The sequence below is a fragment of the Myzus persicae genome, unplaced genomic scaffold (genome assembly GCF_001856785.1).
Source record: "Myzus persicae strain clone G006 unplaced genomic scaffold, MPER_G0061.0, whole genome shotgun sequence".
NCBI lineage: Eukaryota > Metazoa > Arthropoda > Insecta > Hemiptera > Aphididae > Myzus > Myzus persicae.
Genome location: NW_019100958.1, coordinates 351123 through 371653, shown reverse-complemented (window position 1 = coordinate 371653; position 20531 = coordinate 351123). Strand labels below are relative to the sequence as shown.

Here is a 20531-nt window from a genome sequence, read left to right as displayed (position 1 = left end):
TGTTTGTCTTACAAATGTTCGACATAGCAAAAACTGTTGAGCAATGGATAGAACCACTCTGTAGTTTAGCGGACAACAAAAGTTCACACAACATTGAAGATATCTGTGATGTAGCGTTTTTACATTTTTCAAACTTAAATAGCTTATTATATATTGGTCTTATCAAAACGCTATGACACAGTTGAAATTCTCCTCTATTCGTGGTGAAAATGTGGTTTATTGGTTATAACCAGAGCTCGTAAGTTCAAGCGTTTGCATGTTTTACTTGCTACACAAGAGAACATGCTAACTGAGTTACAAATTTGTTTAAGAACAATTGAATAGTAATAAATGTATCAAGTTAAAAAGTGCATGTTTTTGCATATTTTGTCTTAAAAAAATACATTTAAACAAATAAATATTTGAATTTTTTTTAGTTCCTTACCAATTTACAAAGTTATATTTATTTTGATTTTTCTTATTCTCGTATGACTACATGTTATGTAATATACCACAAATTTAATAATAATAATAATGTAATTACAACAACACTTAGTTGATTTGTAAAGTGACGTCGAATGCATGGTATTTTATACATGATTTATTACAAAAACTTCCAAGCCTTCTTGTTTCTTTACCGTGCAAAAGTTTTTGCTTAAAAGAATCTATAGGTATTAATATTTACCATACAATTGGTAGATGTTTGGATGAAATATTAAAAATAAGAGAATATTTTTTTTTTTTAAAAAGGATTTAATAAAATTATCAAAACATTAGTAAAATACTAAAATGTATATAAAAAATTTTGTAATTTAAAATTAATAAAAAAATGTTAAAATTATTAAATATTAACTAGCTAGTTTCATTTTAAAATACAGTATAAAACTATAAAAATACAAAAATAAGTTAAGTAATGGATAATTAGTAATACATAAATAGTTTCACAGCATAGAATATAATTAATTTATAAAACCTTATAGATATAATATTGTATATATTATGCTAAATCTAATCATTATTAAAAATAATTCGTTTTTTAATACTGATATATCACAATTGATAAACATAAAAATGCATACAATTACCTATTACTCATTTAACATAAATAATAATTCAATGATCACATGTTTTAGCATTTCGAATTATTAATATAACTTCAAATGATTTGAAATTACATTTAAATGCAATATAATTATAAAAAAAAAACAAAAAAAGAATCATCTATTGTAAACTTAATAAATAGTTGGCCCAGTGTAACAGATCTGAATATGCGCAATCATAATTGACTTAGTAAAATTATATAAATAAATTAATACATACATTTGATTTGTATATTTTAAGCAGCTATGTACCTTGTATATGTCTCTATGTTCATTATGTATTATTACATAAAATAAATAAATACTACCATAGATTAAATATGATGATTATTTAATAATCTATGGAGTAGTATTAGTGACTAAAACATAATAGAATTTTCTCCAACATTGTTATATATATGTAAATATGTCAAAATATTTTATAAATTTATAAATATTAATGTTATGTCATATGTCAGAATTGTTTATCAGCAAATTACTAGTATCCAAAGCGGAATCTGGAACTTGGAATGTAGATCCTTGAAATCCAAGTGAAGCTTCAAACATCTACAAATATTATTACATTTTAGAGATTAGGTAAGTATAGTCTATGTACAAATAAATTATTTGATCTTAATAAAAAAAAAAAAGTTAAATGAAGAGTTTTAAAAACAGTTATAATAGGTATTGTAATGGGTATTAAAATTAAATCGTTTAAAAACCAATAACTCAGATTTTATTTTTTTTAAGTTATCGTTGTGAAACATGAATCAAGATATTGACGAAAAAGTTATTGTTGATAGACTCACTGAGGGATATCCGCAGCCTAGTGGTCATGGGATATAATAACTAGAGTAATGTTCCATTCTAGGTTTTAACACGGAACTTTCATAAAACGGAGTATTCCAGTAAACTCCAGGTAATAAAACAAAATGGGCATATCTGCCACTTTATTAATATATTTTAACCCAATTGGTTGTTTTCAAGTTTATTAATGTATCACAGTGCTTTTGCTTTACTGCCCACTTAATTTTTAATCAGTGTGGCTCAAACTTAACTATTTAAAATTAAATATATAAATAAAAATTTGTTTTTTGGCTCTCATGAAAAATTGGGTTAACGGGGAGTACAGTTGTTTGCCTGTTAGTGCTGATATTGAACTACAGTGAAACCTCTGAATAGCGGACACTCTCGGTCGCCGAAATTTTGTCCGCTATTTAGAGGAAAACATTTTTTTCAATAGATAAATAAATTCAATAATTTTATTTTATATTATTTTTATATTAATTAAATAGGTACACGATAAAAATAAAAACTAACATTTATTTTCGGAATAAAATCTGTTACTTTAGTTTGTTTACTAATGGCAGGCGTAATTATTTAGTGTGTTAAAGCATTTTTTAATTTCACTTTGTTTAAGTACAATGAACTATTCTGTATCTCGATAGAAGAAATATATTTACGTATGCCTTTACTGCTAGCAATGCCAAAACGTTTGTATATTGGCATCATAAACACAACTAAACGCACATAGGACAATGCATTAGTTACAATACTTCGTTGACGCGATAAAGTGACTGAACGGAAAAAATAAGATTTTCATATACAGTTTAATAATGTACACATAAGATTGAGGTTTTTATTCTGGTATTCCAAAATAATAATTCTTAATTTAAGATAAAAATTATTAATATCAGTGTCATAAAAATGTCTGTTATTTAGAGTGTCCTATATTTAGAGGTTTTCCTATACATAAATAGTAAAAATGTCCCCGTCCCCGAAAAAACGTCCGCTGTTTGGAGGTTCCTTTAAGGGAGGTTTCACTGTATTAGTTCTGATAGTGAAGTGTCACATCAAAAGTTTGACTGGTAGAGATTAAATAAACTTGGGTCTCCTCACACACCTTGTTTATGACTGGTGAGATTTCTTGGACTTTTTTCCATCTGATTATATTTCATTTTATTTAATGCTAACATGATAATTGTATTGTTATAAAATGATAATCGCATAAAGAACAAATCTAGCCTATACCCAAGGGAGGGGGGAACAATATATGCAAATAAAATACACCACTATCCTCTCCCTGTTTGAAAATTTTTGATATTGCCCACTGTCCTGAGAAAAATATTGTAGGAATAAATAAATAGTAATATATTATATAATGTATATAATAATATGATGTACGGGACGTACAGGTTAGGTGAACAGAATGTCGATGACCATTAGTAGACAGGTCATTTGTTGTCCCTGTATATTAGCGTTATCACACAATAGTGTTATTTAACCTATGATAATATTAAGTTGTATTAAGCTCTGTGAAATGAGGACACTGCAAACATAACTCTTCATGAATTAAAACAAAAAAATGCAGAACCTTTTTTAACCTTGGCAACCAGTTGAAAAATAAAGACATCAGAAAACCATCACAAATCACAAATCAACATAAAAATTGGTCACACCAGTGATAGATAAACTTAATGGGAAAAAAATAACCAACTACTTATTCATTGTGTGACATAAGTTAACTATCAAACACATAGTCAAAAATTATTACTATTCTACGTCCTATACTCTAGAAGGAATGAGAAAAACACTGTGAACCAATCTATTTAAGTCTATCCTAATTTATTAAAAAACCTCACCATCCGCAAGGTAACTAGACTAAATTAAGTATTGAATATCAATATTTTAATATTTTACTTGTTGACTATGAGAAGTACCCCCATCAGGAGGCAATGGTAACACAGATCCTCCCAAAGTAGCATATTCGCCGGGCGTCATTGTCAATAAAGTATTTATAGAGCCACGGCGAGAAGGACGTCTTATTGTTGCATAAGTATTGTCTCCCTACAATAATAATTATAGCAATTAATAACACTGTTGAATAACAAAAAAAAAACTAATATACCACAATATTATCTTGGCTTATTGGCATTTCTTTATTTTCTAGATCACAAAAAACTTGCATAGTTAATTCTTGTTCTTCATACAACTTTAATTTTCTGAAAAAATAACAATAAATAAACTAGTTAGGTACTTGCTATACATTAACTTTAGATACAGAGCTGAGGTTCCAAAATCATAATTTTTTTCCATTCACACTTTTCAGCATAAAAAATATAAAACAATTGCATTCAGTACCTCTAAAATATTAAATGAACTAGAAATGTTACTAAGTACACCCTGATAAATGAGGGAAATAATATTTTTAACAAAATCATGAACAACTTAAGAGGATGCTACAGTCATTTATTTTGTTGTCTTTGTCTTACAAGTTCATAGCATACTAAGTGTACGTTCAGCACCTTTAGTTTAAAATCTTTAGTGAATCGATTAGCATGAAACTTGATGGTAAGTATATTATCTGCGTTTGAATGTGGTTGTATTTATAGTTCAATTTTTTATCAAGTTTTGTGTATACAATATAGTGTAAATTAAAAACAAACATAACTGACTTAATAACTGAATTAGCAATTAGAAAAAACCACATAAAAACACAGATAATGTTCTTACCATCAAGTTTTTTAATAGGTTGATTCACACTCATTTTTAAACTAAAGGTGCCAAACTTGATCTGCTGACTGTTAATTTGCTATGTTACGCACTTGTTATGTAAAGACAATACCTGTGTAGTGTTCTTTTAGGAAAATAAACATGTATTAAATAATTTTTAATTTTAATAATTTTTCATTGCTTTCAAATTTGTGATACCAGAATCGAATTCCTGTACTTCTCTTTTTTAGTTATAGTATTCAATTAGAAATATATAATATTATTTATAAATCTTACTGTTCAATCCAAAGAGGATTTTCTGTAGTACTGAGATCATCAATCACAGCTTTTTTTATCAATATATCATTCTTTATAGAATTATTGTCCAAATCCGAAAACATCCTGATGAAAAAATAATATACAAATATATAATTAAAATAAACTATTATGATAATACGTTTAATGTAATGAAATAATTGTTTTAATTGATTTACCAATGTCTGAAGCAGCAACAGATTATTAATACACCAATACATCCAACAGCCAATACTACTAATAAAGCTACCAAAGCAGCTATAGTAGGTTCAAATGATTCATTTTGGGTAACGACCAAAGCAGGCTACAACAAAATATAATTTTCATATTTATTATGTTGGATTAATAGGTTTAAGTCCTCAAGAATCTTAATTTAAGATATAAAACAATTAGTACTATTTTAAGTTCAGATTTATTAAATAATAATTAGTGCATTCATTTAATTTAATTTAATGATTACAATATTTTTCATTAAGAGATAATTTGTGTTTACAAAATGTATGTACTCAATTTAATGTATACTCAAATGAATATTACTCGTAAGGAAATAAATAATTAAAAATAATGGTTGGCTGTATTGAAACAAATAGTGGTAATAACTATTTTTATTTTACCCAATACATATATTAATTTATGGTCATACGTACCACAACATTTTCAATAGCAAAATTATGGTAATAGTCTTTCAAATAGTCATATTTATCATCAATTATAGTTAGAACTTCCCAACTAGACATTATATCATTTCTTGTTGGATCAACTAAGTGCAAATACACATCACTCCAATCAGGTTGAATATAACCAAACTGGTTAACATGGTAACGAACGTCGTCCAATACAACAATCATATTAGTCACATTTGCTAAACTAGAGAGTATCTGTTCTCGGCCTTCATTAACAGTTTGTGGGGCACGTGACACTATTAACTTTACTAATTGGTGAGTTTCATACACCCATACCTAAAAAAAAGTAATTTCTATTTAGAATAGTCAATTGAATTTGATAAGTGTTGTTATATTACAGTGGCTATTGTTGATGCAACTCTATAGGGAGGTGCACTTTCTTTGGCAGCTATTTGTAAGTCAAAACGTCCTTGATTATACTCTGCTAAAAATGCAGCCGTAGAAATACGACCTGATTGATCGATTGAAAAAGGATCTTTTAGTGAAGATGACCATGTCAAATTGTTTAATCCCGGTCTAAATAATTGTGTATTCTCTATAGAGTATACAACTGTACTGTTTTCTTCGTAGTCTAGATCAATTGATGTTACTTGAAGTACAACATCTCCCACTTTGGCCATTGTATTTACTCCTGAAAATTAAATATTTTATATTTTTATGTTTCCCATACACACACAATTTGACAAGTTAATTTAGTAATCGCTCAAACTTCAAAGTTTGTTCAATGAAAATTGTTGATCCACAGAAGAAGTTATAGAAAAAAAAGAAATACATTTAACATTTTAAAAGACAATATTTTTAGTAAAAAATTAATAAGATTTACATAAATGTTTATTATATTATTATAATTATAATGAAATGTACCTAATTAAGTAATTAAATATAAAAAAAATTAAACATAGTAAAAACTGAAAAGGATTTAATATATTCTTTTTAATGTCAAAGCTTAAGCTGTTGTGCATATTTAACTTAAAAATTAAAAACTCAATTAGTTTTGATATTTAAATAAATACATGAACATTTTAAATTTTAATTTCATAAGAAAATAACTTAAAATAATGTTATTCAAATATTATGTTAATATAACTCAATGAGTTTTGAGAATAATAAGCAGAGGAGTATTTAGGGTTTTACAACTGGGAGGGGGGGGGGGATAAATCCCAGTGAAAATAACAAACAAAATTCATACTATTTTTTAGTAACTATAGTTAGGCTAGGTTAGTATTGTTAATCAGTATTGACTTATTCTTTAGATTTGTTGGCAATATAAACATTATAAACTTAAATTGTTAGGGGGGGGGGGGACTTCAAATAATACCCTGACAATAAGGTAAAATCAACTGACCTGCATAATAATGACTAGTTTGAAATACTGGGGCATTGTCATTTTCATCAGTTACCAAAATTAATACTTTAGCTAAACTATAATCCTCTTCTTCTCCAACCTATTAAATAATACAATTATTAAACTAAATATATATATATATAAACTAATAGATTTAGTTGAGTAAATGTATAGAAAAATTTGTATAAATGATATAGGCCAAGACCTCATATAATGATATAAATAAAATATAAGTACAAAGCACACATTATAGTTACATTTTTTTGTTGATAACTGACATCGTTTGAAGCTTTGACAATAATTTGATATGAACTCTGTTTTTCTCGATCCAATGTATCGTTTGCATAAATAGTTCCATCAAGACGATCCACAATAAATGGAACTGATATATTTGATGCCAAATAATAATAAATACGTGCATTTTCACCTTGATCTAAATCAGTTGCTTTAACTTGACCTATAAAATTAATAATATTACATTATTACCTAATACTATAAATGAATGATCGTTATAGTTTATTTTAATATTTTAAAAGTGAACTCTTGAGCTATAGTAATACAAACTGAAAGCTCTAATAAAAAAAATAAAAATAAAAGTGAACTTTTATATATTAATAATTTTTTTTAATATCAATATAAACATATTACCAATCTTATATTGAGGTCTATTGTTTTCTTTTATATAAAATGTATACAATGGTTTATGATCATTGTGTACAGGAAATCGAGGCATATTATCATTAACATCAATTAAATTGACTGTGAGAAGCTTCAGAGATTCATGCCATGTTGGTGATCCTTGATCACGCGCTACTAATACCAACTAAATAAATAAGTTTTTTTATAAATATTGACAAATTATTTTACTTAAAGATAGAAGGAGATGTATTAATTATTTATTTATTATGTACTTGATAAGATGATTTAGTTTCATAATCGAGTAAAATTTGAGTTTTTATCTGTCCTGTTTCTGAATTAATAGTAAATGCATCAGTTTGTTGTGAATTTGAATTGGCAACTTTGAAAAAATAAGTCACCCTGCCATTTTCTCCAAAATCTTTATCTTCAGCACAAACTGTTAAAATTGATGTTCCAACACTAACATCCTAAAATGTAGGGATCATTTTAAACATTTGTGAGCAATATTCAATTATAATACTAAATAATAATCATATGAGCAACCAAAAAATATATTTTAATGTTAAAAGAGGAGCTTACTTCTGGAATAGATAGAGTGGAATTATTGGTTGATGGTTGAATGAATGTTGGTTGATTTTGATTAACATCTAATACAGTAATGTTAACATTTGCTTGATCTCGAAAGACACCATCAAAAACATCAACTTTGATCAAATATACGCCTTTTTTACCATTCAAGGGCATAGCTGAATACAGAAATCCAGAGTCCTTGTCAAGGGTAAATAAATCTAAAATCAATTCATAAAAAATATAATTATATTCATAAATAGTGATTATTACATTTATATAAACCTTTATTTCCTGATATAATAGAGTACTTCAATTTTGAATTCAGATCTTTGTCAATGGCTTTCAATTGCATAAGAGGTGTTGAAGGAGTTGAGACGATAATAGACAATGAATAATCTTTTGGGTCAAATTGTGGTGGATTATCATTCACATCAATTAGTTTAATAAATAACTAAAAATAAAAAAATCAGCATAAACATCATTGTATTTATCAATTTTACTATTTTATGCATTAAGTCAGAATCAATTAATAGTAATGCAAACATTGTAAAGGAAACTACTTTACTGTATTTAATTTTTTTTATTATTTTACTTTAAAATTATTTACCAATGTTACTGCAGTTTTTGTCAAACCAGGTGGAGCTTCATCTTTAGCTTGAATTGTTAACGTAAATTCTGATGTTTCTTCACGATCAAGAAAACTAGAATCATTAACTTTTACGATTCCTGTGTCTTGATCAATGATAAAACCATATTTATTGCCAATGATGGAGTAATGAACTAGTCCAAACAACCCTTTATCAGCATCAGTAGCGATTACAATTGTAACAAAAGTTCCAACAGGTGCATTTTCTTCTATTTCTGCTTTATATTCAGTCTGAAAAAGTAGTACATTAATAAAGTATCAAGATTTTTTACAATACATTTTTACAAATTTATTTTGAACACTGCTTATAACAATTTATAATATATTTGGAAAATAAAAGCAAATTATAGAGAATTAAGATACAAATGTGTGTATTTGGAGGAAAACAGGGATTTACAGACACAATTATACAGCACCTTGATAAGACCAATTGTTACATATGGATTAGAGATGTGGGCAATTCGGAAAACCGACAAGAACAGACTCCTTGTTTTTGAAAGAAAAATGTTTAGATATGTAAAGGACAGGGGAACTAATGACTGGAGGATAAGGAAAAACAAGGAATTAGAATCACTATATCGAAAACCAAACATCATTGAAGCAATAAGAAACAAGAGACTACAGTAGGCAGGACATGCTTGGAGAAATCAGAACTCTATTACTCCACACAGTACTCGAAAAGAATCTTCCAGGAAAAACCGAGAATGAGATCTGAACGAGCAACTGACAGAGATGGATAGAAGGCCGTTATTCTCCTCGCCCCCCAAAAAAAATGTTTATATTTGAACTATACAAGCAAAATAATTAGAAAACTAGTAAGTTGTAAGCGTTGTTGAAAATAAAATTATTTATAACAACTTATATACTTATTAAAACATTTCCTCAATTTCATAAATTATAGGCTGGAAATGATTAATACACTTATAATCTAAACTCTGAACACTGAAGTAGTATAATATTTAAAAATATATAATCCCAAATATTATTTAAAATAAAGAATTAATAAATTATTAATAAGTAAAAATTCAAAATATATAATGTAAAATAATACCTGATTAAAAACTGGACTATTATCATTTATGTTAGTAACTTTTATAAAAATAGTAGCAGTAGTTGAAAGTTGAGGATGACCAGTGTCATAAACAATCAAATTAATATTAATATTTTCAATGGTTTCAAAGTCAAGCTTTTGTTTAGTGAACAAAACTCCTGAAATGAAAATTACTTATATTATAACAAAATAGTGAAAGTTATGACCATATAGATTAAACTTTAATAAACCATATGATAGTTTATATATTTAAATAAATTTTACAATTTTTTTATAGTTGGATTTTAATTACCTGATGTTCGATTAACATCAATATATGGATTATTTGGTATAATGTCATAATAATCAATCCCCGAGTCATCAGTTGCAATAATTTTTTCAATAACAGTACCAATTGGCTGTTCTTCTGAACATGATATAGTATAATACGGATTTTCTTTAGTCCAAGGTGGTTTAAATACTGGTGGTATATCGTTTATATCTATAATAGTCACCATTAGCGTTCCTAGAAATATGAAAATTATTCAAACATCTGTCTTTAATGAAATATAACAGTATTTTAAGCTTAAATAAATACTTAAAAAACAAAAATGATACAATAGAAAATTAAAAATGAACATGATATACAATTTTTTGAAACATTGATACCATCAAAACATAGAGAATTTGAACATTACTGAAAACTCAGTTATTTTATTGAGCAATATTATATTATATATAAAATAACCTGTAGACTGTTGAACATCTGGAGCCGATGTATCAGTGACTACAACTGATAGACTAACAATAGCTGCAATGTTTCTGTCAATGGGTTTGGCTATTATAACATCACCATTTGATGCTCTAATTTTGAACCAATTTTTAATATCTAGATTATTATCCAATTTATTTCCATTGCTGCTAAACCCAGTGATCTCTGAGGAATCCAGAGAATAATTTAATGCATTTTCATCACTAGTATCTGGATCATGAGCAATAAGCCGGTATATAACTGTACCGACGGGAACATCCTCGGACACCTAAAAATTGTTTTCATAATATAAAATTAAAGTTATTAAACTATTATCATAACACTGTAGATCCAACAATACACAGTAATTCAAACCCGTACCTCTGTTCGCTGTAATGTTGGAGTGAATTCTGGACTCTTGTTATTCACATTTATTATATTTATGAATACTGTTGTACTTCCAGTTAATGCAGGAGTGCCTTTATCAATTGATAATGTTTTGATGGCATAATTTGAATGTTGATCGAAATCAAGTTTTGATGAAGTATAAATAAGTCCAGTAATATGGTCAATAGCAAAATGATTAAAAGAACCCTCCTGTATGTGATAAGTAAGATTTGCGTTCATATCTAAATCCTCATCTATTGCTTCAACTCTAATAACACTAAAACCAATGGGTTCATTTTCATGAATAGAAACATTATATGAATCCAACAAAAATTGTGGACTATTGTTATTGACATCTAACACAACAATGTTCACAGTTGCTTCATCACTATAAACCCCATCACTTGCCTAGATTAAATAAATTACCGACTTTTAGCCAAGGAATTATGAATCCAACGCACATACACATTAAAGATACTTACAATTATTACGAGTGTTATATTATTTTTTGATCTCTGAAGTCCATTAGGAGATGAAATAAATATTTCCCCACTACTTTGATCAATTTTAAATAAATTTCCTTCATTTCCAGAAATTATTGAATAAATGATTGACGATGATTTATCTGCATCAATTGCCTGTAAACAAATTATTTTGATTAATTTTAATAGAGCACTACACTCACATGCCTTGCCTTAATCTTACAAATGCATAACACAGCAAAGTGTGTGTTCTGAATAACCATTTAATTCTGTTATGGTTAATATTAGAGTTAATCGATCTATTATTAAATTAGAAGTAAGAATATTATCTAGTGAATATCATAGTTTTTATTTTTATTTTTTTCTAATTTTAAACTGTACATGTGAACATTACATTTGTTGATAGTTAATCAAAGTATTATTTTGTAGTTAATTTAAAAGAAAAAACTTTGATTATTGTATTATAAAATTGTTAACTAATTAAAATACCTAATTTATTTAGATTAATATAGAACAGATGTATACATAAATTCATTAATTAATATTTAGCTTACTTGAACAATAAGAGGAGGTTCAAATGTTGTTACTCCTTCATCAATGAGACTTGTATATGAGTGTTGAATGAAAATTGGTGGATTATCATTACTGTCAGTTACCATAACCATTATTGTTACTGAATTTGACTGTCCGTTGCCATTGTCATCAGTTGCAATATAAGTTAAGTAATAATTTGATTGTGTTTCATAATCTAGGCATGGTGCTTTCCCAACATTTGAACAAAGTGCAACAGATATTATACCAGAGTTCTTATCTACATAAAACCTAAAATAGACATGGTTTGTATTAAGAAATTAAAAAGAATATATTTTTATTGAAATAAAATTAATTCTATTAGTCTTAAAATAGAAATGGAAAAATGCTTTAAATAAAATCAACAAAAGATCCAAAATATTTAATGAAATATTTACTTATCAGCTGAAGGTCCACTTAATTTATAAACAATATTTGGATTACTATCTCTATCGGTTGCTTTAACTACTCCTACTATAGTTCCAGGTGTAGCTGTCTCATTTACTGTAAGAGTGTAGGCGTTGTTGTCAAATTCTGGAGGGTTATCGTTAACATCTGTTACTTGAATAGTTAAAGTAGCTGTTGAAGTTAAATCATATTTTTCACTTGGTTCACTTGCTATTACCTATTTTATCATATGCAACAAAATATATTTAAAAATTAATATATTGATATTTATTTAATTCATAAATATAAAACATTATTACCAAAACAATAAACTTCCTCTGATTAGGATCTTCGTAGTCTAATTTCACATTATTTGCTAATTTTATTCCAACATCTATTGAACCAATAGCTTTGGTTGGTTCTATTACAAACAATTTGGACTCGTCATGTAACCGCAACGAAAATTCTGAATTTGCACCCTAGGGGGGAAAAATATATTGAAATACATGAAAGTTTAACAAATATTAGGTATGTTCTTACTATATCCGAGTCTGTAACACTCATGTTTAGGTTAGGTAAAGGAGTGCCTGGAGCTATATTTTCAGGTATTAAGATAAAATAGTCACGTTTATTAAAAACTGGTGGTTCATCATTAACATCTTGAACAGTTATTGTAATAATAGCAGTAGATGAACTTAATTTGTCATCCAAAGCTGAACCGTTGAAGATTTCTCTGGCCTAAATAAAAAATAATTAATTTAAAACCGTGTTAATGTAGATATAGTAGATAAAGTAATAAATAATGTGATATTCATAGTATGTATACTTACTCGAACAGTTAATGTAATAATACCATTATTATTAGATAAAGTTTCTCGGTCTATTGGTTTTGCAGTACTTAAATCACCCGATAAACCATCTAAAGAAAAATAATCCATAGGATCTGCAAATGAACAATTTATTATTATTTTAAAATGTTGACTTAGACAATATGTCTAAGGTAGAATTAATTCTAGATGAAAAGTACAGTTTAGTTTATTTACTTTGTATTAAGTCATAAACAATACTTCTTGGATCTCCTCTATCACCATCTTTTGCATTTACAGTTAAAATATGAGTTCCCACTGATATATCTTCACTAATGACAGTAGTTAGAGATCCGTGAAAAATAGGAGGCATATTTTGAATATCTTTAACATGTATATCTAAAGTTATTTTGGTTTCATGTACACCATCCTACAAATAACAAAACGTATTATAATTAAATATTAAAATTAAGTAACACAAAAATTAACACAGTATAATATACATACATACCTATACATATATATAATATATATATGCATAATTTTTTTTTTACTAACTCAAATATTTGTTTTTGATTAAGTTCATCGATAGGAATCAATTGAAATACATTGATTTGTTTAATCATATAGTATAACATAGTATAATATTGTATGTTACATAAAGTAAGTAAAAAATGAAAGCTTTAAAACTTTTATTTTATTATTTATTACTTACACTAGCAACTAGTAACAGTTTGTAAAACTGAGTTTCTGAGTACTGTATATCTCCATTTACAACTAAAACGCCCAAATAGTAACTTTCACTCACATTCAAGGATTGTATTTTAAATTTCAAACATCCATCATCATTCTGAAAATTATATTGAACAAGAAATATCTTCACTTAAAATATTAAATAAGTGTTTTTTTTTTATTTATTCAAACATGAGATGTAATTAACATTAAACAAGTATCTCAATTATTAAACCTAAATGTCTATAACATGTAGCATACCTGAGACTTTAATCATTATATTATGCTTATTTTAGCCAATTTTATTTCATTAAAAATAAAAATATATAGAATCAGATGTCATATTTTTTTTTTTGAACACTATGTCATGTTATAAATTAACAATTTGTAAAGCTTATACGGACGATGGAAATTATAGCTGCACTTAGAGAGACTGTATTGCAGTATTGGAGTGTATGAATGATAGACAATACACCAAATAATATTTAAGTTAAAATTTAAAGTATAAAAATAATTTATAGCTGAGAATTGAACAGAACAACGTTGTTTGATTGGTTTAGTCGGTGTCAGAGCTTAGGTTGCCATACAAATGTTATCAATGCAATTAAGTAGGTATGGCATGCATGACAATAAAAATAATAAAATATTACAATCTTTTTAACAGTGAAACGCTGGCAATTGACAATCGAAGTTGATATTATTTATATCATATATTAATATATTTATTTTCAAATAACTAACCTGGGAAACTGATTCACATCTGACTTCAAGAGGTTCACCAACTTTGTCTAAATCTTCAACATGAATCCATTTAAATACTGTAGTGCCAATTTTTGATTCTTCACTCACCATACCTTCATAAGGGGTATGTACAAATATAGGCACATTATCATTTTCGTCTAATATAATTACAGATATAGGGAGTCTAACAACCTCTACTGAGTTTTTCTGTTGAAGAGTTACAGTAAATTTTAATGTATCACTTTCCTAAAACACAAAAATAATTATTTTTAAATAAATTATAGTTTATATCTACATCATATCATTATGTATTAATATGTAAACTTTGTAACTCTTAATAAGTCAAAATAGTCTATTATAATACCTACCTCATGATCTAGAGGTTTTGCAACGGTAACAACTCCTGTATTAGAATCAACAACTAAATGATCTGTTCCTTCTATACCATATATTAGATCATTTTCATTTCCAAAGGAATCAACGCCTTCAAGTTTGTAAATAGATTGACCAACTGGAATGTTTTCAGAAAGAGCTTCATTGTCCATATATTTATTGAATACTGGCAAATCTATAAGATGTTTTAAATATTAAGTTATCAAATATATTTTATAAATTAAAAGTAAAGAGCGCTATGTAACAAATATTAGGGGAAACTTTTAAAATATAATAACATAAGAACTTTAGACTTTCAGTTAAGCTACAGAAAATATTTCATAATTTCAAGTGCACATATAAAGGAACAAATAAACTGATTTTCATAAATCATAATCATTGTATAAATTCAATAAATTAATTTAAATAATATCAATATGATAAAACACTTGTGGCCTATATTGGTGTATTGTGTACATAATGTCATCTTTATATTTTATATCTATATTGAAACAAATGTAATGAAAGTTAATTTTTAAATTCAGTTGTAGATATTCAATGTAAATGTAAAAATTGAATTTACACATTGTCATTATTATTAGCTTTATATCATTATCTAATGGCCTAAAATGTTCTAAAATTGTACTGTAAAATGGAATCAATTAGAAATAAAGTAAAAACAAAATCAGTGAAAAAGCAAATTTAATTTATGGATTAACTCAATTTAAATATATAAAATTCGGACATCTGAAATAATTTTTTGTTATTTGTATTCAAGTAAATTTAACTATGTATTTTTAAATACAAGTGGATGTGCATTTATGTAGTCTTTCACAGTTTGCAAAATCATCGGTTAAACTAATCAAATAATAGGTATGTACATCTATCCTAAAACTAATATAAATGTATTAGCAGATAAATCAACATTCAAAAGTATTACCATCAGCATAGGAAGAAGATATAAGTAAAAAAGTCCATAATATGTGTTTCATTTTAAATGTAAAAAAAAACCGCAGAGTAAATAAGTCAATATCGATTAAACTTCATTAAGTATGTTAAAGTTTGGAACAAAAAACATTGGTCGTCGAACATTTTAATACCAAACGGTTGGACGAAAGATTGAATGAAATGAGAACGAAACCCAGAAGGCCAGAACGTTTACTTGCAAACCGAAAACGATAGATTAAATATAAATAAATACTATGACTAGACGTGTGTACTACACCAATGTCCAGTACGGCAGTACATCGCAATGAAACGAAGATTTACACTCGAGTACATTATACTAATAATAACGAAAGACGGTGATGATGATGGACAACAAACAGTATTAGTAATAGTAATAATAATAATAATAATAATAATAATAATAATAGGTGAAAGAACAGGTTGAAAATATACACTTTGCTGCACTACGGGTGCATACAGTGCGCACTATCGAAAATCGAGATATCGTCAGACGGCGTCTTGTTGGTGACAAGATAGCGGCATACAGGTGGTTGAACCGCGGCGGGCTGACGCAGATCGTTCATCATAAATAATTAATAACGGAAGACGCTGGCCGGTAAAAAGCTCAAAATAAACCTCGAAGTTTGTAAATAGAATCGGATGGTCTATTTATAATTGCCGCGCCGCGTTCAAAAATATCGTGTGTCGGGCGCAAGTCCAAAGTGCAGAGACAAAGTCCAAAGCTGGTACAGTACGGTCCGACCGCACGAATCGTTCCGGCCGATTGGACACACTGCGTTTTCGCTATCATCTGCGATTTTATTTGTTTCTTCCTGGAATCCTGCCAAGTAGCCACGGTCCACGACTGCCCGCGGTCGCCACGACGACCGTCGAACAGTAAATTCGACTTAATTACAATAATCTTTATTCTACTAACTACAGGCTGCGACGCAATCTCGAACTCTTGCGCCGACAGTAATGATACATAACACGTCATTACAATAATTATTATTATTGCTCTCAGCTCTCGTGTACCTCGGTGCTAGAAAAATATAAGCTGCTATAGACAGAGTTGGTGCTAGAGCCCTAGAGGCCAGAGGGTCCAGCCCGGAAGGACGGTACCGACGCGCACATTATTAATATTATTATTGATATCAACTATTCAACTGTTATCAATGACAGTGTTATCATTATCATTATAGCTGTTATTAAATATTTATTACTGTTTACTAATTAGAATTGTTATTGTTGTTCTCTCTTCCTGTTGGCTGTTGACCTCGTTGAGTAATGAGTCTTGACCATAACCACTGGAGTTGTATAGTCTACTGTTTACACTCTACTTGTCAATAGTATCTAGCCTTAATAACCTCGACCTACGGGCTGCGGACTCTTGCATAGTAACATAATATGACTATGTTATAACTTCGATAGATATTTGTAAGAAGTTAAACCTTGGAAAATATATAATCAGACATTTAGATTTTATGCGTGTCGTGTCTAATACGAAATAATATTTATGTGTGGCCAATGAGGGAAGTGAGCAATTTCAGTCACAGGTGACGTTTGAGGCACATGGCGCACCTCCCATGCAAAGGATGCAATCACCCAACACTGAAATTGCCTTCGAACACGAATCACATAATATAGCCTAACTAGCGGGGATGAGGGTATCATAACCCCCTCCCCCCCCCTTTGGTTTATTTTTGTCTGTTATAATATATGTTAAAGCAATGAATGCATACTTAACGCGGCCTCGGAATAGTCAAAAATTCGTATCACCCTTTTCAAAAAAGCTGATCACGCCACTGAGCCTAACCTACTATTTCCGTGGTATTTTTACGTAGGTATGTATTTAAGTTATTCATAATATTCATACCGAAGTTAAATTAGTAATTTTAAAATTGGAGAAAAAAATATTCAATGATTTTGCGTATGGCGAACACACTATATTATTTTAGATTCAGAGCGGATCGATAAATTTAGTATTTTACAATGATTCTTTCTTTGTGTCTGACTTCATTTTTAGAAGCAGTAAAAACAAAACTAAAAACCAAGCTTCAACTAGTTCAACTTTAAGGATGGTTTCTGGTAGCAAATTATATCAAAATGTAACTGTGGAGGCGGGCTTGGAAATTCTCAGTATTATACTATTATATACGTCTACACAAAATCGGGAAAATTAGATTTTTTTTACACAAAACCAGTTTTTGACAAAATTGAAAACATTGAATTTTTTATTTCGAACAATTTCTATCTGTATTGCATCTGTTGACTGTTTTTAGTCTTCTTTCTATGTTTTATATTTTCATGTAGGTATATGACCAAATTTATTGCGGCAAAGTACCTACCTATACATTAATTATAATAAAATAGTTAATAGTTAAATAGTTTTTTTTGATATTTTCTAAAAATTAAATTTGAAATATATTTTGATATTAACACGTATTTTATATTGTTGTTATATTTATTTGTAAGAAGACTTTAATGGATCATCCGACTTTCCGCGAGCAATAGTTTAAAATACCCTCTGAAAAAAAAAACACGAATATATAACAGTAGTTTGGAATTCGTTAATATGTAAAATGTATAGATAACCTATCTACCTAAACCATTGTACGGGCTTCGTACATTCGTACATTTCCTCGTCATCACAGATCGGTCAACAAGTAAGTTAATTACCCTCAACGGCCTCAACCTCATCTATGATGTTAAATCAATCACACCAAAAAGATTTTCTGGCTTCATGGTAGGTGTGAAAAATTAAAAAATCGACCCTTGCAAGTTATCCAGTACTGCAGTTTCGCCGAGCAATAGACTTAATAATATTTGACGGCTGTCGAGCTTAATCGATCTTCCAGAATAGGTACCTTATCATAAGTAAAAATAAGAGAAAATAATTTGCAAATTTTCATGGTTTTGATGAATTTAGTCAACATTTAAAATTGACATGATAGTTAGAAAAATTGTGCCTAAGAACCTTCAGAAGAATAAGAAAATATGTATCGTCAACCAATTTCGGAGTTTTCCAACATTTTTTTAATGTGGGTACCTACTATTTATAGACACTTATATTATTATTATTTTTTTTACTTAAATAAATAGTTATTTTTGAATTAACAATCTATACAATAATAATGGTACAATAAGTAAATGAGAATGAAAGAATATAAAATGAGGCGGTGAGAAAAAGACAATGAGTAGGAGTTTCACAGTAGAAATTCCTACGTGAATGGTAATTTAGGGAGAAATAGTTATAAATACCTTAAGTTTGATGTGTGTTGAGAAGATCTCTGGGCCATTCGCGTCCGAGGCGTCTGGTTTGGATGGATTAATATTTCTATGTTCTAAATATAAAAATTTTATTTTACTTTTCAAAATTTATGTGGTGGGGAGGGGTGTCCTCCCCAATTACAACCTTGAGAATTTTATGAATTATTATTTATTGTATATTTTACCTAATTAATCGCATCACATGTACCTCTATATGGCCATATGACTATATTTTAATCAAAAAAAAGGTCAACAGTTTCATTGTACATTTATTTTGTACGGTTCATTATTTAAAAGTAAAAACTTTTTGCAGTCGGGTAAAAAAATACGTTTCTTGTGAGTTATTATGACATTGCAACGAATACAATAAATTAAACAACTTTTTAATGAACAATGTTTTTGATATTTTGACATTTTACAGTATTAAATACTATATTTTACTATTTTACTATTTAGTAGATATATACTTAACAATATTAAGGTCAATATTTCATTTTAATGGTATGTATACTGTATACATATTTTGCTGTCTTAGCACTTAACATGAAATAATTTTAGTGGACACTTTACAATCAATGTTAAAAAAACAAAATTAGGTTTTTAATCCAATGCCCTAGGAAATATCACATTGACAATTTTTAAACCATCTATTATAAACGTACCTATGGGTAAGCATTCAATAAGCAAGGTTAGTATTGTAAGTTGTTCTTTCAGAATCCTATAAACATCTTGAAAATACATAATACGCAGTAGGTGTGCATATTTTTTATGAAGGTACAAAAATAAAAAAAAGCACAAAACAGCCTAAACATTTATAGTAAACTCTAAAGTGATTGTTTCGTGACAATTCAAGACTCTATATAATATTATAGTTTATCAATTTTAGATTGAAAAAAAAAAAAAACGAGATATAAATATTTGGTCGAAAACTGGTTTTGTGCTAAAATGTACATAGTTTTTCCGGACATAAAAAATACGGTATTAGTACAAATTAAAAATCAGAAATTCGTTCAGAGCACAATTAATTTGTATTTATTACAAATTGTTTTATTTTTTACATTGAAATACATAATCGGTACCCGGAGGGCATACCTATAATAAGAATGTGCTAATTTAAATAGGTACTTGCTAGAAGAAGCCACACAGTAGTGACACTTCCCATTGATTTTTTTTGGTAAGATTAGATTGTTCTTTTAATTTATTAAGAGGCCTATTTAAAATAAACATGAAATAAGTAAAATATAATATTATATAATATCTATAGAGTATATAGTATAATAATATGTACCTATATCAATCTACTACAA

The 20531-nt window shown here is 28.0% G+C and overlaps 1 protein-coding gene across 2 annotated transcripts; it reads right to left on the bottom strand.

The window, feature by feature from the left end:
• Positions 1 to 1021: 1021 nt before the first annotated feature.
• LOC111027038 (cadherin-87A) lies at positions 1022 to 17011 on the bottom strand. Of its 2 annotated transcripts, none has more exons than XM_022305245.1 (29): positions 16990 to 17011; positions 15003 to 15202; positions 14635 to 14880; positions 13877 to 14011; positions 13399 to 13591; positions 13186 to 13298; positions 12896 to 13093; positions 12676 to 12834; positions 12367 to 12593; positions 11953 to 12220; positions 11399 to 11554; positions 10911 to 11324; positions 10527 to 10818; positions 10092 to 10304; positions 9800 to 9957; positions 8710 to 8979; positions 8385 to 8553; positions 8112 to 8320; positions 7805 to 7999; positions 7542 to 7716; positions 7151 to 7350; positions 6894 to 6993; positions 5887 to 6179; positions 5513 to 5824; positions 5045 to 5169; positions 4848 to 4952; positions 3967 to 4060; positions 3759 to 3905; positions 1022 to 1625 (listed from the first exon to the last, which is right to left on the bottom strand). In XM_022305245.1, exons 2-29 carry the CDS (start codon positions 15177 to 15179, stop codon positions 1527 to 1529), a joined length of 5442 nt encoding a protein of 1813 aa, XP_022160937.1. In that variant the 5' UTR covers positions 15180 to 15202; positions 16990 to 17011; the 3' UTR covers positions 1022 to 1526. The 2 variants fall into 2 exon arrangements, with proteins under 2 accessions (XP_022160937.1, XP_022160935.1); XM_022305243.1 differs by lacking the exon at positions 16990 to 17011 and adding an exon at positions 15947 to 16691 and having other exon boundaries at positions 1023 to 1625.
• Between the last annotated feature and the right edge of the window lie 3520 nt (positions 17012 to 20531).

Excerpts from the sequence above, each read along its gene's own strand:
- LOC111027038 (XM_022305243.1), bottom strand. The coding sequence starts at position 15,998 with ATGAAACACATATTATGGACTTTTTTACTTATATCTTCTTCCTATGCT. Across the intron at positions 8,321-8,384 it reads TATTATATCAGGAAATAAAG|ATTTATTTACCCTTGACAAG; the intron begins GTTTATATAAAT and ends AATTGATTTTAG. Across the intron at positions 5,825-5,886 it reads TTGCATCAACAATAGCCACT|GTATGGGTGTATGAAACTCA; the intron begins GTAATATAACAA and ends ACTTTTTTTTAG.